The sequence below is a fragment of the Tachyglossus aculeatus genome, chromosome X3, assembly GCF_015852505.1.
Source record: "Tachyglossus aculeatus isolate mTacAcu1 chromosome X3, mTacAcu1.pri, whole genome shotgun sequence".
In the NCBI taxonomy this organism is placed as follows: Eukaryota; Metazoa; Chordata; class Mammalia; order Monotremata; family Tachyglossidae; genus Tachyglossus; species Tachyglossus aculeatus.
Window position 1 is genome coordinate 32,474,107 of NC_052099.1, and position 18,655 is coordinate 32,492,761.

General features: G+C 46.2%; 1 protein-coding gene across 7 annotated transcripts in view; it reads left to right on the plus strand.

Annotated features, from left to right (window-relative positions):
• Positions 1-18,655, plus strand: part of LOC119948903 (tubulin polymerization promoting protein) — a 43,823-nt gene that overhangs the window by 20,588 nt on the left and 4,580 nt on the right. For all 7 annotated transcript variants that reach the window (XM_038770453.1, XM_038770447.1, XM_038770450.1 and 4 more), the window contains exons 2-3: positions 1,529-1,843; positions 12,581-12,734. In XM_038770453.1, coding sequence (XP_038626381.1) covers positions 1,533-1,843; positions 12,581-12,734 — 465 coding nt within the window. In that variant the 5' untranslated portion in view covers positions 1,529-1,532. The remainder of the gene's footprint in view (positions 1-1,528; positions 1,844-12,580; positions 12,735-18,655) is intronic.

The following is an 18,655-nucleotide window of genomic DNA, read 5'->3' on the forward strand; positions in this document are numbered from 1 at the left end:
TGTATTAAGAGCTGAAGAGAGTACAATATAACAGAGTTGGTAGATACATTCCCTGCCTAAAAATTGTTACATCAGCACCTGATTTTTTTCCAGGCTCTTCACAGCAAATATTCCTAACAGTAATCTTTGGCGTATTTCTTGGATACTAGTTCCTTTATTATTAAGTAAGCGCTCAACAGTTACCATTAAAAAATTGTATTGAATGCTTACTGTGTACAGAGGACTGTATTAAGAGCTTGAGAGAGTCATCAATCATTTATTGAGCACTTACTATGTGCAGGGCACTGTATTAAGAGCTGAAGAGAGTGAAATATAACAGAGTTGGTAGATATATTCCCTGCCTACAAGGAGCTTACAGAATGAGGGCTGAAAACCCGCCTTACGGGAAAACGGACCGATTTGGCAAATATTCCACAGTTGATGTTTCCGGCCCTCCCAGGCTCTGGGTGAAGCAAGGCCGTACTGGAGTTGAACAGTGGACCGTGGGAATCGCAGAGGCAGGGAAAAATCTTCCTCTTTTGGAGAGCAACTCTGAGGGAAGCGAGGGGGGAGACTTTGCACAGTGTTTGTGTCAGAGTAAAGGCTGGCAGACCTTGGGCCCAGAACGGGGTCCAAACCACAGCTGGATGCCTCCCCTCTCTGTCCTCCCTCCTTTGGGTGCTTTTTTTTTTCTTTTTATGGAATTTTAATGAAGCACTTACTACGTACCAGACACTTAACTAAGTTCTAGAGTAGATACAGGCATGTAGAAGCAGCATGGTTTAGTAGCAGAGCACAAGCTTGGGAGTCAGAAGGTCATGGGTTCTAATTCTGCCTCCACCAATCAATCAATCAATCGTATTTATTGAGCGCTTACTGTGTGCAAAGCACTGGACTAAGCGCTTAGGAAGTCCAAGTTGGCAACATATAGAGACAGTCCCTACCCAACAGTGGGCTCACAGTCTAAAAGGGGGAGACGGAGAACAAAACCAAACGTACTAACAAAATAAAATAAAATCTGCTGTGGGACCTTGGGCAAGTCATTTCACTTCTCTGTAGCTCATTTGTAAAATGGGGGTTGAGACCGTGAGCCCCATGTGGAACAGGGACTGTGTCCAACCTGATTAGCTTCAGCGCTTAGTAGAGTGCCTGGCACATAGTAAGCGCTTAACAAATGCCATTTAAAAAAAAAAAAGAGGTTCAAGACTGCCATTACGGGACCCCAATGTTGCCTCAGGTTGGGGAGGGGAGAGAAGGTGGATTGGAGCAAGGGGAAGCTTTTCTTTTGTGATCTCTATCTTCCTTCCTGCCTTGACCACATCCCCGCCATCTCCAGTCAGACCCCAAGTTTCTCTCCTCCACCCGTGTCCGCGGAACCCCCAAATCCCGAGAGTTCAAAAAGGCCCCTTGGGGCTCCAGCTGAATATTTGTCTTCCTTATTGGACCTAAAAAACGTTCCTCATGTGGTGGATTTTGTAGCCAGTAGGCTAAGGCTCCAACTTAGGCCTTGTGAATGACTCCTCTCCCTCTCCGCCTCTCCCTTCCCCAGCGAAATGGCCGACAACCGAGCCAAGACCCCAAAAGCCGCCAACAAGACACCCCCTAAGTCGCCGGGGGACTTGGGCAGGGACAAGGAGGCCAAAAGGCTCTCGCTCGAATCCGACAACCCCAGCGAGGGCGCGGCGGCCGCGGAGCTGAGCGACCTGGAAGAGGCCTTCCGGAAATTCGCCATCCACGGAGACACCCGGGCCACGGGGAAAGAGATGCATGGGAAGAACTGGTCGAAGCTCTGCAAGGACTGCCACGTGATCGACGGGAAGAACGTCACCACCACCGACGTGGACATCGTCTTCAGCAAAATCAAGTAAGTCGTCTCTTTCCTCCAAGCCGTCGGAAACACGACATGTCCTAGCGGAGCCGGGTTCCCGAAGTGGAACTCGACCCTCTTTCTCTCTCTCGATTATCAGCCTGTTTTCCACTGCTGACGGCGACTCTTGAAACTCGAGTCGCCGACTTTAAAAGAAGAGAGGGGTCACCTCCGTGAACCTGTTGGGTTTAGAATGCTTTCGGTGCTTCTTTGGGCAGCAGGCGGTCAGTCGATCAATCAATCAATCAATCAATCAATCGTATTTATTGAGCGCTCACTGTTTGCAGAGCACTGTACTAAGCGCTTGGGAAGTACAGGTTGGCAACATATAGAGACAGTCCCTACCCAACAGTCGATCACACTTATATGCATTCAATCATATTTATTGAGCGCTTACTGTGGGCAGAGCACTGTACTAAGCGCTTGGGAAGTACAAGTTGGCAACATATAGAGACAGTCCCTACCCAACAGTCGATCACACTTATATGCATTCAATCGTGTTTATTGAGCGCTTACTGTGTGCAGAGCACTGTACTAAGCGCTTGGGAAGTACAAGTTGGCAACATATAGACAGTCCCTACCCAACAGTCGATCACACTTATATGCATTCAATCGTATTTATTGAGCGCTTACTGTGTGCAGAGCACTGTACCAAGCGCTTGGGAAGTACAAGTTGGCAACATATAGAGACAGTCCCTACCCAACAGTCGATCATACTTATATGCATTCAGTCGTATTTATTGAGCGCTTACTGTGGGCAGAGCACCGTACTAAGGCTGGGAAGAGGACAATGCAGCAATAAACAGACACATTCCTTGCCCACAGCGCGCTGACAGTCTAGAGGGGGACATTCATAGACATAAATAAATTACAGATGTGGACATAAGTACCGTGGGGCCGGGAGGGGGGATGAATAGGGAGGCGCAGAAGGGAGTGGGAGAAGAGGAAAGGAGGGCTTAGTCAGGGAAGGCCTCTTGGAGGAGATGGGCCGTCAATAAGGTTTTGAAGATGGGGAGGGTCATTGTCTGTCGGATAGGGAGGGCGTCAGAGGCAGGATGTGGGCGAGAGGTTGGCGGTGATACCCCCGTGGTGAGGATGGGACCAGAACTCTGAGCCAGAGGTTATCAGTTGAGGCCAGTGGGCAAACATAGGAGGTGGAGTTGGAAGCCGGGAACTCCGCCCCAACTCCCCAAAGCTCCCCAGTTCTTGTTTCTGAAGCCCGCGGGTCTCATCCACCAGCCTCGTCCTTGCGGCGCCGTCACGACTAGATTTTCAGGCCTCTGCCACTGTGGGAGATTTTTCGGGCCGGAATGTAGCATCGGTAGACGCATCCGTGTTCGGGGGCTAAGCAGGAAACTATCACCTTGACAGGAACAATTGCTTTTTCCTTCTAAGTCTGTCTCTCTCATCAGCATTAGTGTCTCCTGAGCCCTTACCCCGGAGATCCAGGTGGTGGGGGAAAGAGGAGGTCTCTATTCATCATCATCATCATCAGTCGTATTTATTGAGTGCTTACTATGTGCAGAGCACTGTACTAAGCGCTTGGGAAGTACAAATTGGCAACATATAGAGACAGTCCCCACCCAACAGTGGGCTCACAGTCTAAAAGGGGGAGGCAGAGAACAAAACCAAACATATTAACAAAATAAAATAAATAGAATAGATATGTACAAGTAAAATAAGTAAATAGAGTAATAAATATGTACAAACATATATACGCATATACAGGTGTGCTGTGTAAATATGTACAAACATATATACAGGTATTCAAAGCTGTGCTGTGCCGGCAAAATCATTTGCCTGTTTTCTAGCCCCTGCTACTTCTGGATCCTTTTCTATCCAAGGTGTTCTTTCGGGGGGATATTTTTTTTTTCAAGGAACAGCAGGATCCAGGGGCTTTTTTTTCCCCACTATGGATCATCCCAGGTGCTTTTGGGAGTACCCTATGGGGCCGTGGGTGATAACTGGGCAGAAGCAGGGTGAATCCAAGTGGAGGAGAAAAAGCTACATCCAGGGAAACCCTGGACACTGGTTCTTCTAGGGATTAGGTTAGAGAGCCTATGTATGGGACACCTGTCTCTTCACTGAACAAATATATAAAAAAAAGGAAAAGCAGAGCCATGCTACATGCTCCTTTCTAATTCAGGGTATTTATTTTTCCATGACCTATCCTCCAAGGAAATATTTGCAGAATGCAGTCTGTCTAGACTGTAAGCTCGCTGTGGGCAGAGAATGTGTCTGTTGTTGTAGTCTACCAAGCGCTTAGTACAGTGCTCTGCACACAGTGAGTGCTCAATAAATACGATTGAATGAATGGATTTATCTGTATTGGGATGACTGTCCCGAGTCTCTGTATGTTGCCAACTTGTACTTCCCAAGCGCTTAGTACAGTGCTCTGCACACAGTAAGCGCTCAATAAATACGATTGAATGAATGAATAAAATAATAATAATATAATAATGGCATTTATTAAGCGCTTACTATGTGCAAAGCACTGTTCTAAGCGCTGGGGAGGATACAAGGTGATCAGGTTGTCCCCCGGGGGGCTCACAGTCTTAATCCTCATTTTACAGATGAGGGAACTGAGGCACAGAGAAGTGAACTGACTTGCCCAAAGTCACACAGCTGACAATTGGCAGAGCCGGGATATGAACCCATGACCGAATGAATGAATGAGTCCTCCATCAGTGATATACGCAGGACACTCACTGCCGTGGGATCTGGATTAACAAATATAGGAATCCTATCGGGATTTTTTTTATGGTATCTGTTAAGCGCTTAGTATGTGTCAAGCACTGTTCTAACTGCTGGAGTAGATAAGTCAATTCATTCCATTTATCATGTAAAAAGCATTGTACTAAGCGCTTGGGAGAGTACAGTATAACAACAAACACATTCCCTGCCCCAACTAACTCGCAAGTTAATCAGGTCAGACACGGTTTTCCTTCAGTCACAGGGATTTGATCAGGTTTTTATTCAGGTGGGCCAAACTAGAGAAATGCTCGGGCAGTAGTAGACTGTTATGGCCAAAGTGAATAGCGATGATTACATCTAGAGTAAAAACTGGTCTCCACAAGTGAGGCAAGATTCCGATTTCAATGCCCTTCTGATTCATTCATTCGTTCACTCATATTTACTGAGCGCTTACTGCATGCACAGCACTGTAATGAGCGCTTGGGAAGTACAATTCAGCGACAGATAGAGACAATCCCTGCTCACAGTGGGCTCACAGTCTGGGAGGGGGGAGACAGGCATCAAAACAAGTAAACGGGCATCCGTAGCATCATTCTAAAGAAACAGCATTATAGATATATGCCCATCATTAATAAAAATAGAATTATAATTATAAATATGTACATATAGATACACAAGTGCTGTGGGGAGGGGGCTTAGAGCAAAGGGAGCGAGTCGGGGCGATGGGGAGGAGAGGAAAAGGGGGGCTTAGTCTGGGAAAGCCTTAGTTCTGAAAATGCTTTTCCAGGATATCGACCCCATTTGTCTATCTCCCATCTCCTTCCACACCACTTGAGCACTTAAATTCGCCCAAGATGTGCAAATCTCAGACGTGCATATCTTTGACACTCTATTGCTCCCCTTATCTGTCGTCTTCTCCGCCACGCTATAATCAGTCAATGGTATTTATCGAGCGCTTACTGGACGCAGAGCACTGTACTAGAAGCTCCTTGAAGGCAAGGATCTGGTGTCTCCAACTCTGTCGTACTCTTCCAAGTGCTTTATCAGTGCCCTGCGCCCGGCAGGTGCTCAGTAAATGCTGTTGATTGACGAATCGATTTTCCCTGAAGACCCCCAGCTGGGAGTTCCTGTTGCTTTCCAAACTCCCTGCTCAATCAATCGTATTTATTGAGCGCTTACTGTGTGCATCACGTGGAGATGCTCACCGCTTCTCCGGAGCCAGCCAGCCGACGGAAAGTAGGTCAGCTGGATTTAGCCTGCAAGGAAGGACTCTGAGGGGAAAGAAATCCACCGAGCCCCTCATTCCTCCTTCTCCCCCACCTCCTCATCCTCCTTCTGGTGGCGTTTCTTAAGTCACTGAAGACTGAGATGGGCAGAGACTCCATTTTCCTACCTTCTGAGGCTGAGGAGGGGAGACTTTGTTGTTTATCAAAAATCTCTGAGCTTCTCAAATGGGCTGTACTTTCTCGGGAATCCGGAGAGAGGCTGTAGAAGGGGGATCGGGGCATGAGGAAGAATCCCCAGCAAGACTCCACTGCTTCTTATCCAGTTTTCCCGGTGTCACCGCCTTTCCTCTGGAGGTGGTTTGGCCCCCAGGTGTGGTGTTAAAACTGCTATTTTTAGAATAGAAAAATCCACCTGTTTTGCGAAGAGCCCTTGGAGGCCCAGCGTGACTTTGGGCAGCCCCAGGAGGGTGCAGTCTATACCTTGCCGGAATGTCGGACTCACTATGGATAATCCTGGGACCGCTGGGGCTCGTTGCCGCAGACAGGTGAGGCAGGGGAGTCCCAGCATCACCTTCCCAACCCATTCCCAGGCCACCGAAGAGTCCCGGGGCCTGTCACGTCCGACACCACCAGAAACAGGAAGGGAGCGGGAAGCTAGGGAAGCGGAGATCCTCTGAGCCGATACAGGCCCCGACCCTGTGGAAGACAACGGCAGGACGAGAGCTTTCAAGTCACGGACAACCCGGGCCTCTGGGACTTCCCCCTTTTAGACTGTGAGCCCACTGTTGGGTAGGGACTGTCTCTATATGTTGCCAATTTGCACTTCCCAAGCGCTTAGTCCAGTGCTCTGCACATAGTAAGCGCTCAATAAGTACGATTGATGATGATGATGATGACATGCGTGGCAGCATGTGGCAGAGAAGCAGCGTGGCTCAATGGAAAGAGCATGGGTTCGAATTCCGGCCCCACCACTTGTCAGCTGTGTGACTTTGGGCAAGTCACTTCCCTTCTCTGGGCCTCAGTTCCCTCATCTGTAAAATGGGGGTTAAGACTGTAAGCCCCACGTGGGACAACCTGATCACCTTGTAACCTCCCCGGCGCTTAGAACAGTGCTTTGCACGTAGTAAGCGCTTACTAAATGCCATTATTATTATTATTATGGGAAAACACACCATTTTGGGCAGCGGGGGGTGGGGAGAGGAAGGCGGGCGACGAGGCAGTGAATCCGGAGTTTCTTGGGCCCCTCCGGACAAACAATAAAACCGTGACTTGGCAGTTCTCAGAAGGTGCTGTTTGTTCTTTCCCATTATGGGGGAGCAAGAGATCCAGGAAGAACGGATGGAATTAACCTCGGCCCTCCCGGCATTCCCACGTGTTGCTTTGGGAACATCCATGTCTTTGTTTACTGGGGTCAGCGGCAACTGCTCCGCGGAATTCGATACAGGGGGACGTGCCCTCCGGCAGCTGCACTTGTTGGCTATAGCTAATGCGGTAACAATAATAGCGGCGATATAAATACCTTTGCCCTGATTTCAGGAACACAATCATTAGCTCCGCGAGGAAATGGTTTTAAGCGCTGCCATAAAATTGCTAATTCTCTGACATTACCCCGAAGGAAAAAAAAAAATCAAAATATTTCTGTTTATACTGGCACGTTTCTATGGTTGCAGGAGGATTTGGGTGATGTCACGGCCTGGATCTCAACAAGCATTTATTTAGGTGGTTGTCTCCATGGAAACATTTGTTTGTTTTTGATGTTACCATGTGTTAAATTTTAAACAAATTTTTGTGGTTATACACTAGATTTGTATTGAAGACTACTGTTAACCTAGATAGATATCACCCCTCCTCCTCGCCCCCCATCCTGAGAAAGAAAAATGCTGAAATTTTGGGCAGGAGAGAGCAATTAAAAACCTCAATTATGTTCCTAATTGGTGAGAGCTTTTAAAAAAATGCAAATGGTTTGGCTTTGGTGGTTCATTTTGAGTCCCTGAGTTGCGAAGAAGAGAAACCCCTCCGTTACCGCCGCCACCCCTACGAGATTTTGCACGAAGGCTTGGCATGTGCTCGTTTCTTGCCGCGGTTGTCCGGAGGGCTACTCACAACCGGAGGATCTTCTCAAAGAGTTAATTGCCCAGTTTGGCCTTCCTTTTCTCCCTCTTAGTGCCCTCTCCCCAAGTCCGGGGAGGCGGAGGGTGAAGTGCTTCATCTGGGCCGGGCGGTGATTCGTCTTTTTGGTTTCATCTTGGTCGAAGCCCAGGCGAGAGCGGAGGAAGGGGGGGACCAACTAAGATGACCACTGAGGTGACCGAGAGATGAAGGGACAAGAAAGAGCCGGAGAAACTGGCCCTCTCCCTCCTTGTCCCTTTTTTCCGTCTGTCTTCTACTCGTCCGGCCATCCTGGATCGGACCGGAGGAGACGGAGGCTCCGGTTTCTGGTCTCTGACAGTGGTACTTAAAAATAATAATAATAATAATAATGGCATTTATTAACAGTGCAAAGCACCGTTCTAAGCACTGGGGAGGTTACAAGGTGATCAGGTTGTCCCACGGAGGGGCTCCCAGTCTTCATCCCCATTTTCCAGACGAGGGAACGGAGGCCCGGAGAAGCGAAGCGACTTGCCCAAAGTCACCCAGCTGACAAGTGGCGGAGTCGGGATTTGAACCCATGACCTCTGACTCCAAAGCCCGGGCTCTTTCCACCGAGCCGCGCTGCTTCTCCTTAATAAGAATCCTCGTGGCGTTTGCTAAGCGCCGCGCTAAGCACTGGGGTAGGTGCAGTCCAGTCGGATCAGGCGCGGTCTCTGTCCCACGTGCGGATCACGATCGAAGCGGGAGGGAGGGTAGGTATTGAATCCCTGATGAGGAAGCGCAGGGAGAGTTGTATTGTTGTCCCCTGAGTGTTTAGCACAGTGTTCTGTCATCAATCCCCCGAGGGAGCATGACTGACTCCATGTCACTTCTCTCGGGGAAGGCTCTGGACGCCTCGTCCCCCTCTCCATCCCCCCCATCTTACCTCCTTCCCTTCCCCACAGCACCTGGATATATGTATATATCTTTGTACATATTTGTTACTCTATTTTACTTGTACATATCTATTCTATTTATTTTATTTTGTTAGTATGTTTGGTTTTGTTCTCTGTCTCCCCCTTTTAGACTGTGAGCCCACTGTTGGGTAGGGACCGTCTCTATATGTTGCCAACTCGGTCTTCCCAAGCGCTTAGTCCAGTGCTCTGCACACAGTAAGCGCTCCATAAATACGATTGATGATGATGATGATGATTTATTTATTTTACTTGTACATATCTATTCTATTTATTTTATTTTATTAGTATGTTTGGTTTTGTTCTCTGTCTTCCCCTTCTAGACTGCGAGCCCGTTTTTTGGGTAGGGACCATCTCTATATGTTGCCAACTTGTACTTCCCAAGCGCTTAGTACAGTGCTCTGCACACAGTAAGCGCTCAATAAATACAATTGATGATGATGATGATGATTTATTTATTTTACTTGTACAGATCTATTCCATTTATTTTGTTAGTATGTTTGGTTTAGTTCTCTGTCTCCCCCTTTTAGACTGTGAGCCCACTGTTGGGTAGGGACTCTCTCTGTATGTTGCCAACTTGGACTTCCCAAGCGCTTAGTCCAGTGCTCTGCACACAGTAAGCGCTCAATAAATACGATTGATGATGATGATGATGATGATAATTTATTTATTTTACTTGTACATATCTATTCTATTTATTTTATTTTGTCAGTATGTTTGGTTTTGTTCTCTGTCTCCCCCTTTTAGACTGTGAGCCCACTGTTGGGTAGGGACTGTCTCTATATGTTGCCAACTCGGACTTCCCAAGCGCTTAGTCCAGTGCTCTGCACACAGTAAGCGCTCAATAAATACGATTAATGATGATGATGGTGTAGGCCTGACAGTCTGACAGGGAAAGCGAGAAGGCTGGACAGCATCATCTCCTTCCCTCTGAATGATTGAGCAGGACACCAGTCCTCTGCCTTCGGCCTGGCGCGGCTCGGGAAAGGGAATCCAGGAGTCCGAGCCTCAGGAAGGCCGCGTGGATCGGCCTGAAGAGCCTCGGCCTCTCTCGTCCGGCTCCTCTTCGCTTTCTTGCTGAAGGCCGTGACTCTGACACGCCGCCCGGGCTGGAATTCTGCCTGGATCCCAAATTTGGGAAGGTCCGCCGGGCTCCCCCTGCCCCTCGGGCCACCCCTGTGACCCTGCAAGCACAGAAGTGGACAATCCTCTTTCCCCCGAGGGACTCCTGCCCATTCGGACCAAGCCAAAAGGGTCAGCGCCCCGCCAGCAGTCCCACAGAGGGTCAAGGTCTTCTGAGCATTCATTCATTCAATCCTATGTATTGAGCGCTTACTGTGTGCAGAGCGCTGCGCTCATCCCGGCTCCGCCGCTTGCCAGCTGGGTGAGTTTGGGCAAATCACTTCACTTCTCTGGGCCTCGGTTCCCTACCTGTAAGATGGGGATGAAGACTGTGAGCCCCCCGTGGGACAACCTGATCACCTTGTATCCCCCCCGAGCGCTTAGAACAGCGCTTTGCACACAGTAAGTGCTTAACAAATGCCATCATTATTATTATTATTCATTCATTCAACCGTATTTATTGAGCGCTTACTGTGTGCAGAGCACTGTACTAAGCGCTTGGGAAGTACAAGTTGGCAACATATACAGACGGTCCCTACCCAACAGTGGGCTCACAGTATTAAAACTCGGGCCCTCTGACTCCCGAAGTTCCCAGAATCTCCCCTCGTTTCCTCCCGCTGTGCTTTTCCAGCCTCTGCAGTATTCCGGCTCGGATCCCTGCATAATAATAATAATAATGGTGGCATTTATTAAGCGCTTACTATCTGCAAAGCACTGTTCTAAGCGCTGGGGGGTTACAAGGTGATCAGGTTGCCCCACGAGGGGCTCACAGTCTTAATCCCCATTTTACAGGTGAGGGAACTGAGGCTCAGTGAAGTGAAGTGACTTGCCCAAAGTCCCACAGCTGACATTGGGCAGAGTCAGGATTTGAACCCATGACCTCTGACTCCAAAGCCCATGTTCTTTCCATTGAACCACGCAAAGCCCAGGTGGCAGCCCGCTGCCTAGCAACCCACTGCCTGGCAACCTGCTACCTAGCAACCCATCTTCTTCAGACTTTTTTTTAAATAGGATTTGTTAATATAATTTTGGTGTGTGTTAAGCGCTTACTATGTGCCAAGCACTGTTTTAAGCACTGGGGGGGGGGGGCGGGGTACAAGGTAATCAAGGTTGTCCCAACGTAGGGCTCAGTCTTCATCCCCATTTTACGGTTGAGGGAACTGAGGCCCAGAGAATAATAATAGTAATAATAATAATGGCATTTGTTAAGCGCTTACTATGTGCAAAGCACTGTTCTAAGCGCTGGGGAGGTTACGAGGTGATCAGGTTGTCCCACGGGGGGCTCACAGTCTTAATCCCCATTTTACAGATGAGGTAACGGAGGCACAGAGAAGCTAAGTGTCACAGAGAAGCCCAATGTTACACAGCTGACAATTGGTAGAGCCAGGATTTGAACCCATGACCTCTGACTCCAAAGCCCGGGCTCTTTCCACTGAGCCATGCTGCTTCTCTTGAATGAATGAGGAAAGAGGGACCTGGCCCTGAGAGTCCAGGTGGACCGTTCACTGGGTGTCTGCAGTGTGAGAATTAATCAATCAATCGTATTTATTGAGTGCTTACTGTGTGCAGAGCACTGGACTAAGCGCTTGGGAAGTACAAGTTGGCAACATATAGAGACGGTCCCTACCCGACAGTGGGCTCACAGTCTAGAAGGGGGAGACAGAGAACAAAACAAAACATATTAACAAAATAAAATAAATAGAATAAATATGTACAAGTAAAATAGAGTAATAAATACGTGCAAACATATATACAGGAGAAGCAGCGTGGCTCAGTGGAAAGAGCTCGGTCTTTGGTGTCAGAGGTCACGGGTTCAAATCCCGGCTCCGCCAATTGTCAGCTGTGTGACTTTGGGCAAGTCACTTCTCTGGGCCTCAGTTCCCTCATCTGGAAAAATGGGGATTAAGACTGTGAGCCCTCCGTGGCACAACCTGATCACCTTCCCCAGCGCTTAGAACAGTGCTTTGCACATAGTAAGCGCTTAATAAATGCCATTATTATTATTGTTATTATATACAGGAGAAGCAGCGTGGCTCAGTGGAAAGAGCTCAGTCTTTGGAGTCAGCGGTCACGGGTTCAAATCCCGGCTCCGCCAATTGTCAGCCGGGTGACTTTGGGCAAGTCACTTCTCTGGGCCTCAGTTCCCTCATCTGGAAAATGGGGATGAAGACTGTGAGCCCCCAGTGGGACAACCTGATCACCTTGTAACCTCCGCAGCGCTTAGAACAGTGCTTTGCACATAGTAAGCGCTTAATAAATGCCATTATTATTATTATTATTATATACAGGAGAAGCAGCGTGGCTCAGTGGAAAGAGCTCGGGCTTTGGAGTCAGAGGTCATGGGTTCAAATCCCGGCTCCGCCAATTGTCAGCTGGGTGATTTTGGGCAAGTCATTTCTCTGGGCCTCAGTTCCCTCATCTGGAAAATGGGGATGAAGACTGTGAGCCCCATGTGGGACACCTGATCACCTTGTAACCTCCCTGGTGCTTCGAACAGTGCTTTGCCCATAGTAAGCGCTTAAGAAATGCCATTATTATTGTTGTTATTATTATTATTATTATTATTATTATTATTATTATTATTATTATTATTATTATTATTATTACACCCTCCCCAAACCTGGAGCCTGAAGCTGTGTTCTCCGCAGGGGGAAGTCCTGCAGGACGATTACGTTCGACCAGTTTAAGGAAGCCCTGGAAGAGCTGTCCAAGAAGCGATTCAAGGAGAAGGCCGCAGAGGAAGCGGTCAGAGAGATGCACAGACTCATCGAAGGAAAAGCCCCCATCATTTCTGGAGTGACGGTAGGGTATTCATTCATTCAGTCGTATTTATTGAGCGCCTTACTGTGTGCGGGGCACTGGACTAAGCGCTTGGGAAGTCCAAGTTGGCAACAGATAGGGTAGGGGCGTCTGGAACCCGGCTCCGGCCGGCCTCGGGCCCGGGGAGACCCCAAGGCTGGGGTAGGCCCAAGGGGCTGGGCTGAAGGGAAACTGAAGGGAAACTGAGGCCGGCCAGGGGGCCGAGTCAGGAGCGGGGCCTTATAGGGTGGAAATATTGCTCCTTTCTGAATCGATTAGCAGGGGAGTAGCAGCGTGGCTCGGTGGAAACAGCACGGGCCGAGGTCGTGGGTTCAAATCCCACTGAGCCCCTTCCTTCCTCTCGCCCTCGTCCCCCTCTCCATCCCCCCCATCTTACCTCCTTCCCTTCCCCACAGCACCTGTAGATAGGTATATATGTTTGTACATATTTATTACTCTATTTATTTTGCTTGTACATATCTATTCTATTTATTTTGTTAGTATGTTTGGTTTTGTTCTCTGTCTCCCCCTTTTAGACTGTGAGCCCACTGTTGGGTAGGGACTGTCTCTATATGTTGCCAATTTGTACTTCCCAAGCGCTTAGTCCAGTGCTCTGCACATAGTAAGCGCTCAATAAATACAATTGATGATGATGATGATGAAATCCCGGCCCCGCCAATTGTCAGCTGTGCGGCTTTGGGCAAGTCATTTCTCTGTGCCTCAGTTACCTCACCTGCAAAATGGGGATTAATAATAATAATAATAATAATGATGGCATTTGGTAAGTGCTTACTATGTGCAAAGCACTGTTCTAAGCGCTGATACAAGGTGATCAGGTTGTCCCACGGGGGGGCTCACAGTCTTCATCCCCATTTTACAGATGAGGTCACTGAGGCACAGACTTGCCCAAAGTCACACAGCTGACAGTGGACGGAGCTGGGATTTGAACCCATGACCTCCGACTCCCAAGCCCGGGCTCTTTCCACTGAGCCACGCTGCTTCTCAAGATGAAGACTGTGAGCCCCCCGTGGGACAACCTGATCACCTCGTATCCTCCCCAGTGCTTAGAACAGTGCTTTGCACATAGTAAGCGCTTAATAAATGCCATCACTATTATTAATTAGATGGTACTGATTTTTTACATTTGTTAAGCGCTTCCTATGTGCCGGGCACTGTACTGAGTGCTGGGGTAGATATAAACGAATCAGGTTGGATGCAGTCCCTGTCCCACGTAATAATAATAATTATTGTATTTGAGCACTTACTATGTGCCAGGCACTGTACAAAGTGCTGGGCTAGATACAAATTAATAAGGTTGGACACAGTCCCTGTCCCTCATAATAATAATAATAATAATAATAATAATAATAATAATGATAATAATAATGATAATGATGGTATATAAGTGCTTACTATGTGCCAGGCACTGTACTAAGTGCTGGGGCATATATGAATTATTACAACTACTAATAATAACAATAATAATGGTATTTAAGTGCTTACTATGTGCCAGGCACTGTACTAAGTGCTGGGGCATATATGAATTATTATTATTACTACTAATAATAATAATAACAATAATAATAATAATGGTATTTAAGTGCTTACTATATGCCAGGCACTGTACTAAGTGCTGGGATTTATATGAATTAATAATAATAATTATTATTATGGTATTTGTTAGGCGCTTACTGTGTGCCAGCACTGTACTAAGTGCTGGGGCATATATGAATTATTATTATTATTATTACTACTTCTAATAATAATAACAACGGTATTTAACTGCTTACTATGTGCCAGGCACTGTACTAAGTGCTGGGGCATATATGAATTATTATTACTACTATTAATAATAACAATTATAATGGTATTTAAGTGCTTACTATGTGCCAGGCACTGTACTAAGTACTGGGGCATATATGAATTATTATTATTACTACTGATAATGATAATAACAACAATAATAATAATGGTATTTAAGTGCTTACTATATGCCAGGCACTGTGCTAAGTGCTGGGATTTATATGAATTAATAATAATAATAATAATTATGGTATTTGTTAGGCGCTTACTGTGTGCCAGCACTGTACTAAGTGCTGGGGCATATATGAATTATTATTATTATTATTACTACTACTACTAATAATAACAACGGTATTTAACTGCTTACTATGTGCCAGGCACTGCACTAAGTGCTGGGGCATATATGAATTATTATTACTACTATTAATAATAATAACAATTATAATGGTATTTAAGTGCTTACTATGTGCCAGGCACTGTACTAAGTACTGGGGCATATATGAATTATTATTATTACTACTGATAATGATAATAACAACAATAATAATAATGGTATTTAAGTGCTTACTATATGCCAGGCACTGTGCTAAGTGCTGGGATTTATATGAATTAATAATAATAATAATTATGGTATTTGTTAGGCGCTTACTGTGTGCCAGCACTGTACTAAGTGCTGGGGCATATATAAATTATTATTATTACTACTACTAATAATAAGAACAATAATAATAATAATGGTATTTAAGCGCATACTATATGCCAGGCACTGTGCTAAGTGCTGGGATTTATATGAATTAATAATAATAATAATAATAATTATGGTATTTGTTAGGCACTTACTGTGTGCCAGCACTGTACTAAGTGCTGGGGCATATATGAATTATTATTATTATTACTACTACTACTATTAATAATAATAATAATAATAATAATAATGGTATTTAAGTGCTTACTATGTGCCAGGCACTGTACTAAGTGCTGGGGTTTATATGAATTAATAATAATAATAATTATGGTATTTGTTAAGCGCTTACTGTGTGCCAGTCTCTAGACTAAGTGCTGGATTAAGTACAATTCTGCAATAGAGACCATCCCTGCCCAAATTGGGCAGCACTTATCTGTATTTATCAGCACTTATTACAGACCGTATCTGTAATTTATTTATTTATATTAATGTCTGTCTCCCCCTCTAGACGGTAAGCTCGTTGTGGGCAGGGAATATGTCTGTTGTAACTTCCCAAAAGCTTAGTACAGTGCTCTACAAACAGCAAGTGCTCAGTAAATATCACTCATTTACAGACTGACTCCCCTTTCTAGACCTTAATAATAATAATAATGATGACGATAATGATAATAATAATAATAATAATAGTATTTATTAAGCACTTACTAGGTGCCAAGCACTGTTCTAAGCGCTTAAGCTCGCTATGGGTAGGAAACAGTAATAATAATGGCATTTGTTAAGCGTGTACTGTGTGCGAAGCACTGTTCTAAGCGTTGGGTGGATACAAGGTCCCTCCTTCCCTTCCCTACAGCACCTGTATATATGTATATATGTTTGTACATATTTTTTACTCCATTTATTTATTTTATTTGTACATATCAATTCTATTTATTTAGTTAGTATGTTTGGTTTTGTTCTCTGTCTCCCCCTTTTAGACTGTGAGCCCACTGTTGGGTAGGGACTGTCTCTATATGTTGCCAATTTGTACTTCCCAAGCGCTTAGTACAGTGCTCTGCACACAGTAAGCGCTCAATAAATACGATTGATGATGATGAGGATTAGGTTGTCCCGCTTTCATTCATTCATTCATTCAATTGCATTTATTGAGCGCTTACCGTGTGCAGAGCATTGTCCCACGTGGGGCTCTCAGTCGTCATCCCCATTCCACAGGTGTCTCTCCCAAGCGCTTACTACAGTGCTGTGCCCATAGTGACCACTCAATAAATACCAGGGATTGATAGTAAGCGCTTATGGGAAGCAGCGTGGCTCAGTGGAAAGAGCCCGGGCTTTGGAGTCAGAGGTCATGGGTTCAAATCCTGGCTCTACCACTTGTCAGCTGGGTGACTTCGGGCAAGTCAGCGCTTAGAACAGTGCTTTGCACAGAGTAAGTGCTTAATAAATGCCATGATCATTATTATTATTGTTACTTCACTTCTCTGTGCCTCAGTTCCCTCATCTGTAAAATGAGGATTAAGACTGCGCGCCTCTCTTGGGACAACCTGATCACCTTGTAACCTCCCCAGCGCTTAGAACAGTGCTTTGCACATAGTAAGTGCTTAATAAATGCCATCATTATTATTATTATTGTCATCAAATACCATTATTATTATCATCAAATACCAGAGATTGATAGTAAGCGCTTATGGGAAGCAGCGTGGCTCAGTGGAAAGAGCCCGGGCTTTGGAGTCAGAGGTCATGGGTTCAAATTCCGGCTGTGCCACTTGTCAGCTGGGTGACTTCAGGCAAGTCAGCGCTTAGAACAGTGCTTTGCACATAGTAAGCACTTAATAAATGCCATGATCATTATTATTATTGTCACTTCTCTGTGCCTCAGTTCCCTCATCTGGAAACTGAGGATGAATACTGTGAGCCCCCCTTGGGACAACCTGATAATAATAATAATAATGTTGGTATTTGTTAAGCGCTTACTATGTGCAAAGCACTGTTCTAAGCGCTGGGGTAGATACACGGTAATCAGGTTGTCCCACGTGGGGCTCCCAGTCTTCATCCCCATTTTCCAGATGAGGGAACTGAGGCCCAGAGAAGTGAAGTGACTTGCCCAAAGTCACCCAGCTGACAAGTGGCGGAGCGGGGATTTGAACCCACGACCTCTGACTCCAAAACCCGGGCTCTTTCCACTGAGCCACGCCATGATCATTATTATTATTAAGTCACTTCACTTCTCTGTGCCTCAGTTCCCTCATCTGTAAAATGGGGATGAAGACTGTGAGCCCCCCTTGGGACAACCTGATCACCTTGTAACCTCCCCAGGGCTTAGAACAGTGCTTTGCACATAGTAAGCGCTTAATAAATGCCATCATTATTATTAGTATTGTCATCAAATACCATTTTTATTATCATCAAATACCGTTATTATTAGTATTTTTGTTGAGGGATTAATTGAGCAGCTCCTTGCCTCCGTGCCCGCGCCCTCTGGTGGTGGAGAGATGGAACTGCACCTTCCTCTCTTGGACGCCTGTTTTTCCCAACGAGGTGAAAAATAATAATAATAATTTTGGTATTTGTTAAGCGCTTACTATGTGCCAAGCACTGTTCTAAGCGCTAAGGGAGATACAAGGTCATCAGGCTGTCCCACGTGGGGCTCACAGTCTTCACCCCCATTTTACAGATGAGAGAACTAAGGCCCAGAGAAGTGAAGTGACTTGCCCAAAGTCACCCAGCAGACAAGTGGGATTAGAACTCATGACCTTCTAACTCTCTCCATTAGGCCATACTGCTTCATTCATCAGCGCTTAGTATAGTGCCTGGCCCATAGTAAGCGCTGAATAAATACCACAATACTGATAATTCATTCATCTAATTGTATTTATTGAGCACTTATTGTGTGCAGAGCACTGTACTAAGCACAGGGACATAGTCCCTGCCCATAATAATAATGGCATTTATGAAGCGCTTACTATGCACAAAGCACTGTACTAAGCGCTGGGGAGGTTACAAAGTGATCAGGTTGTCCCATTGGGGGACTCACAGCCTTAATCCCCATTTTACAGATGTGGTAACTAAGGCCCAGAGAAGTGAAGTGACTTGCCCAAAGCCACACAGCTGACAATTGGCAGAGCCGGGATTTGAACCCATGACCTCTGACTCCAAAGCCCAAGCTCTTTCCACTGCACCACGCTGCTTCTCGAGCTTACGGGCTAGCGGGGGAGACGGACATTAATATGAATAATAATTAGAGAAGCAGCATGGCTCAGTGGAAAGAGCCCGGGCTTTGGAGTCGGAGGTCATGGGTTCAAATCCCAGCTCCTCCAATTGTCAGCTGTGTGACTTTGGGCAAATCACTTAACTTCTCTGGGCCTCAGTTACCTCATCTGAAAAATGGGGATTAAGACTGTGAGCCCCACGTGGAACAGCCTGATCACCTTGTAACCTCCCC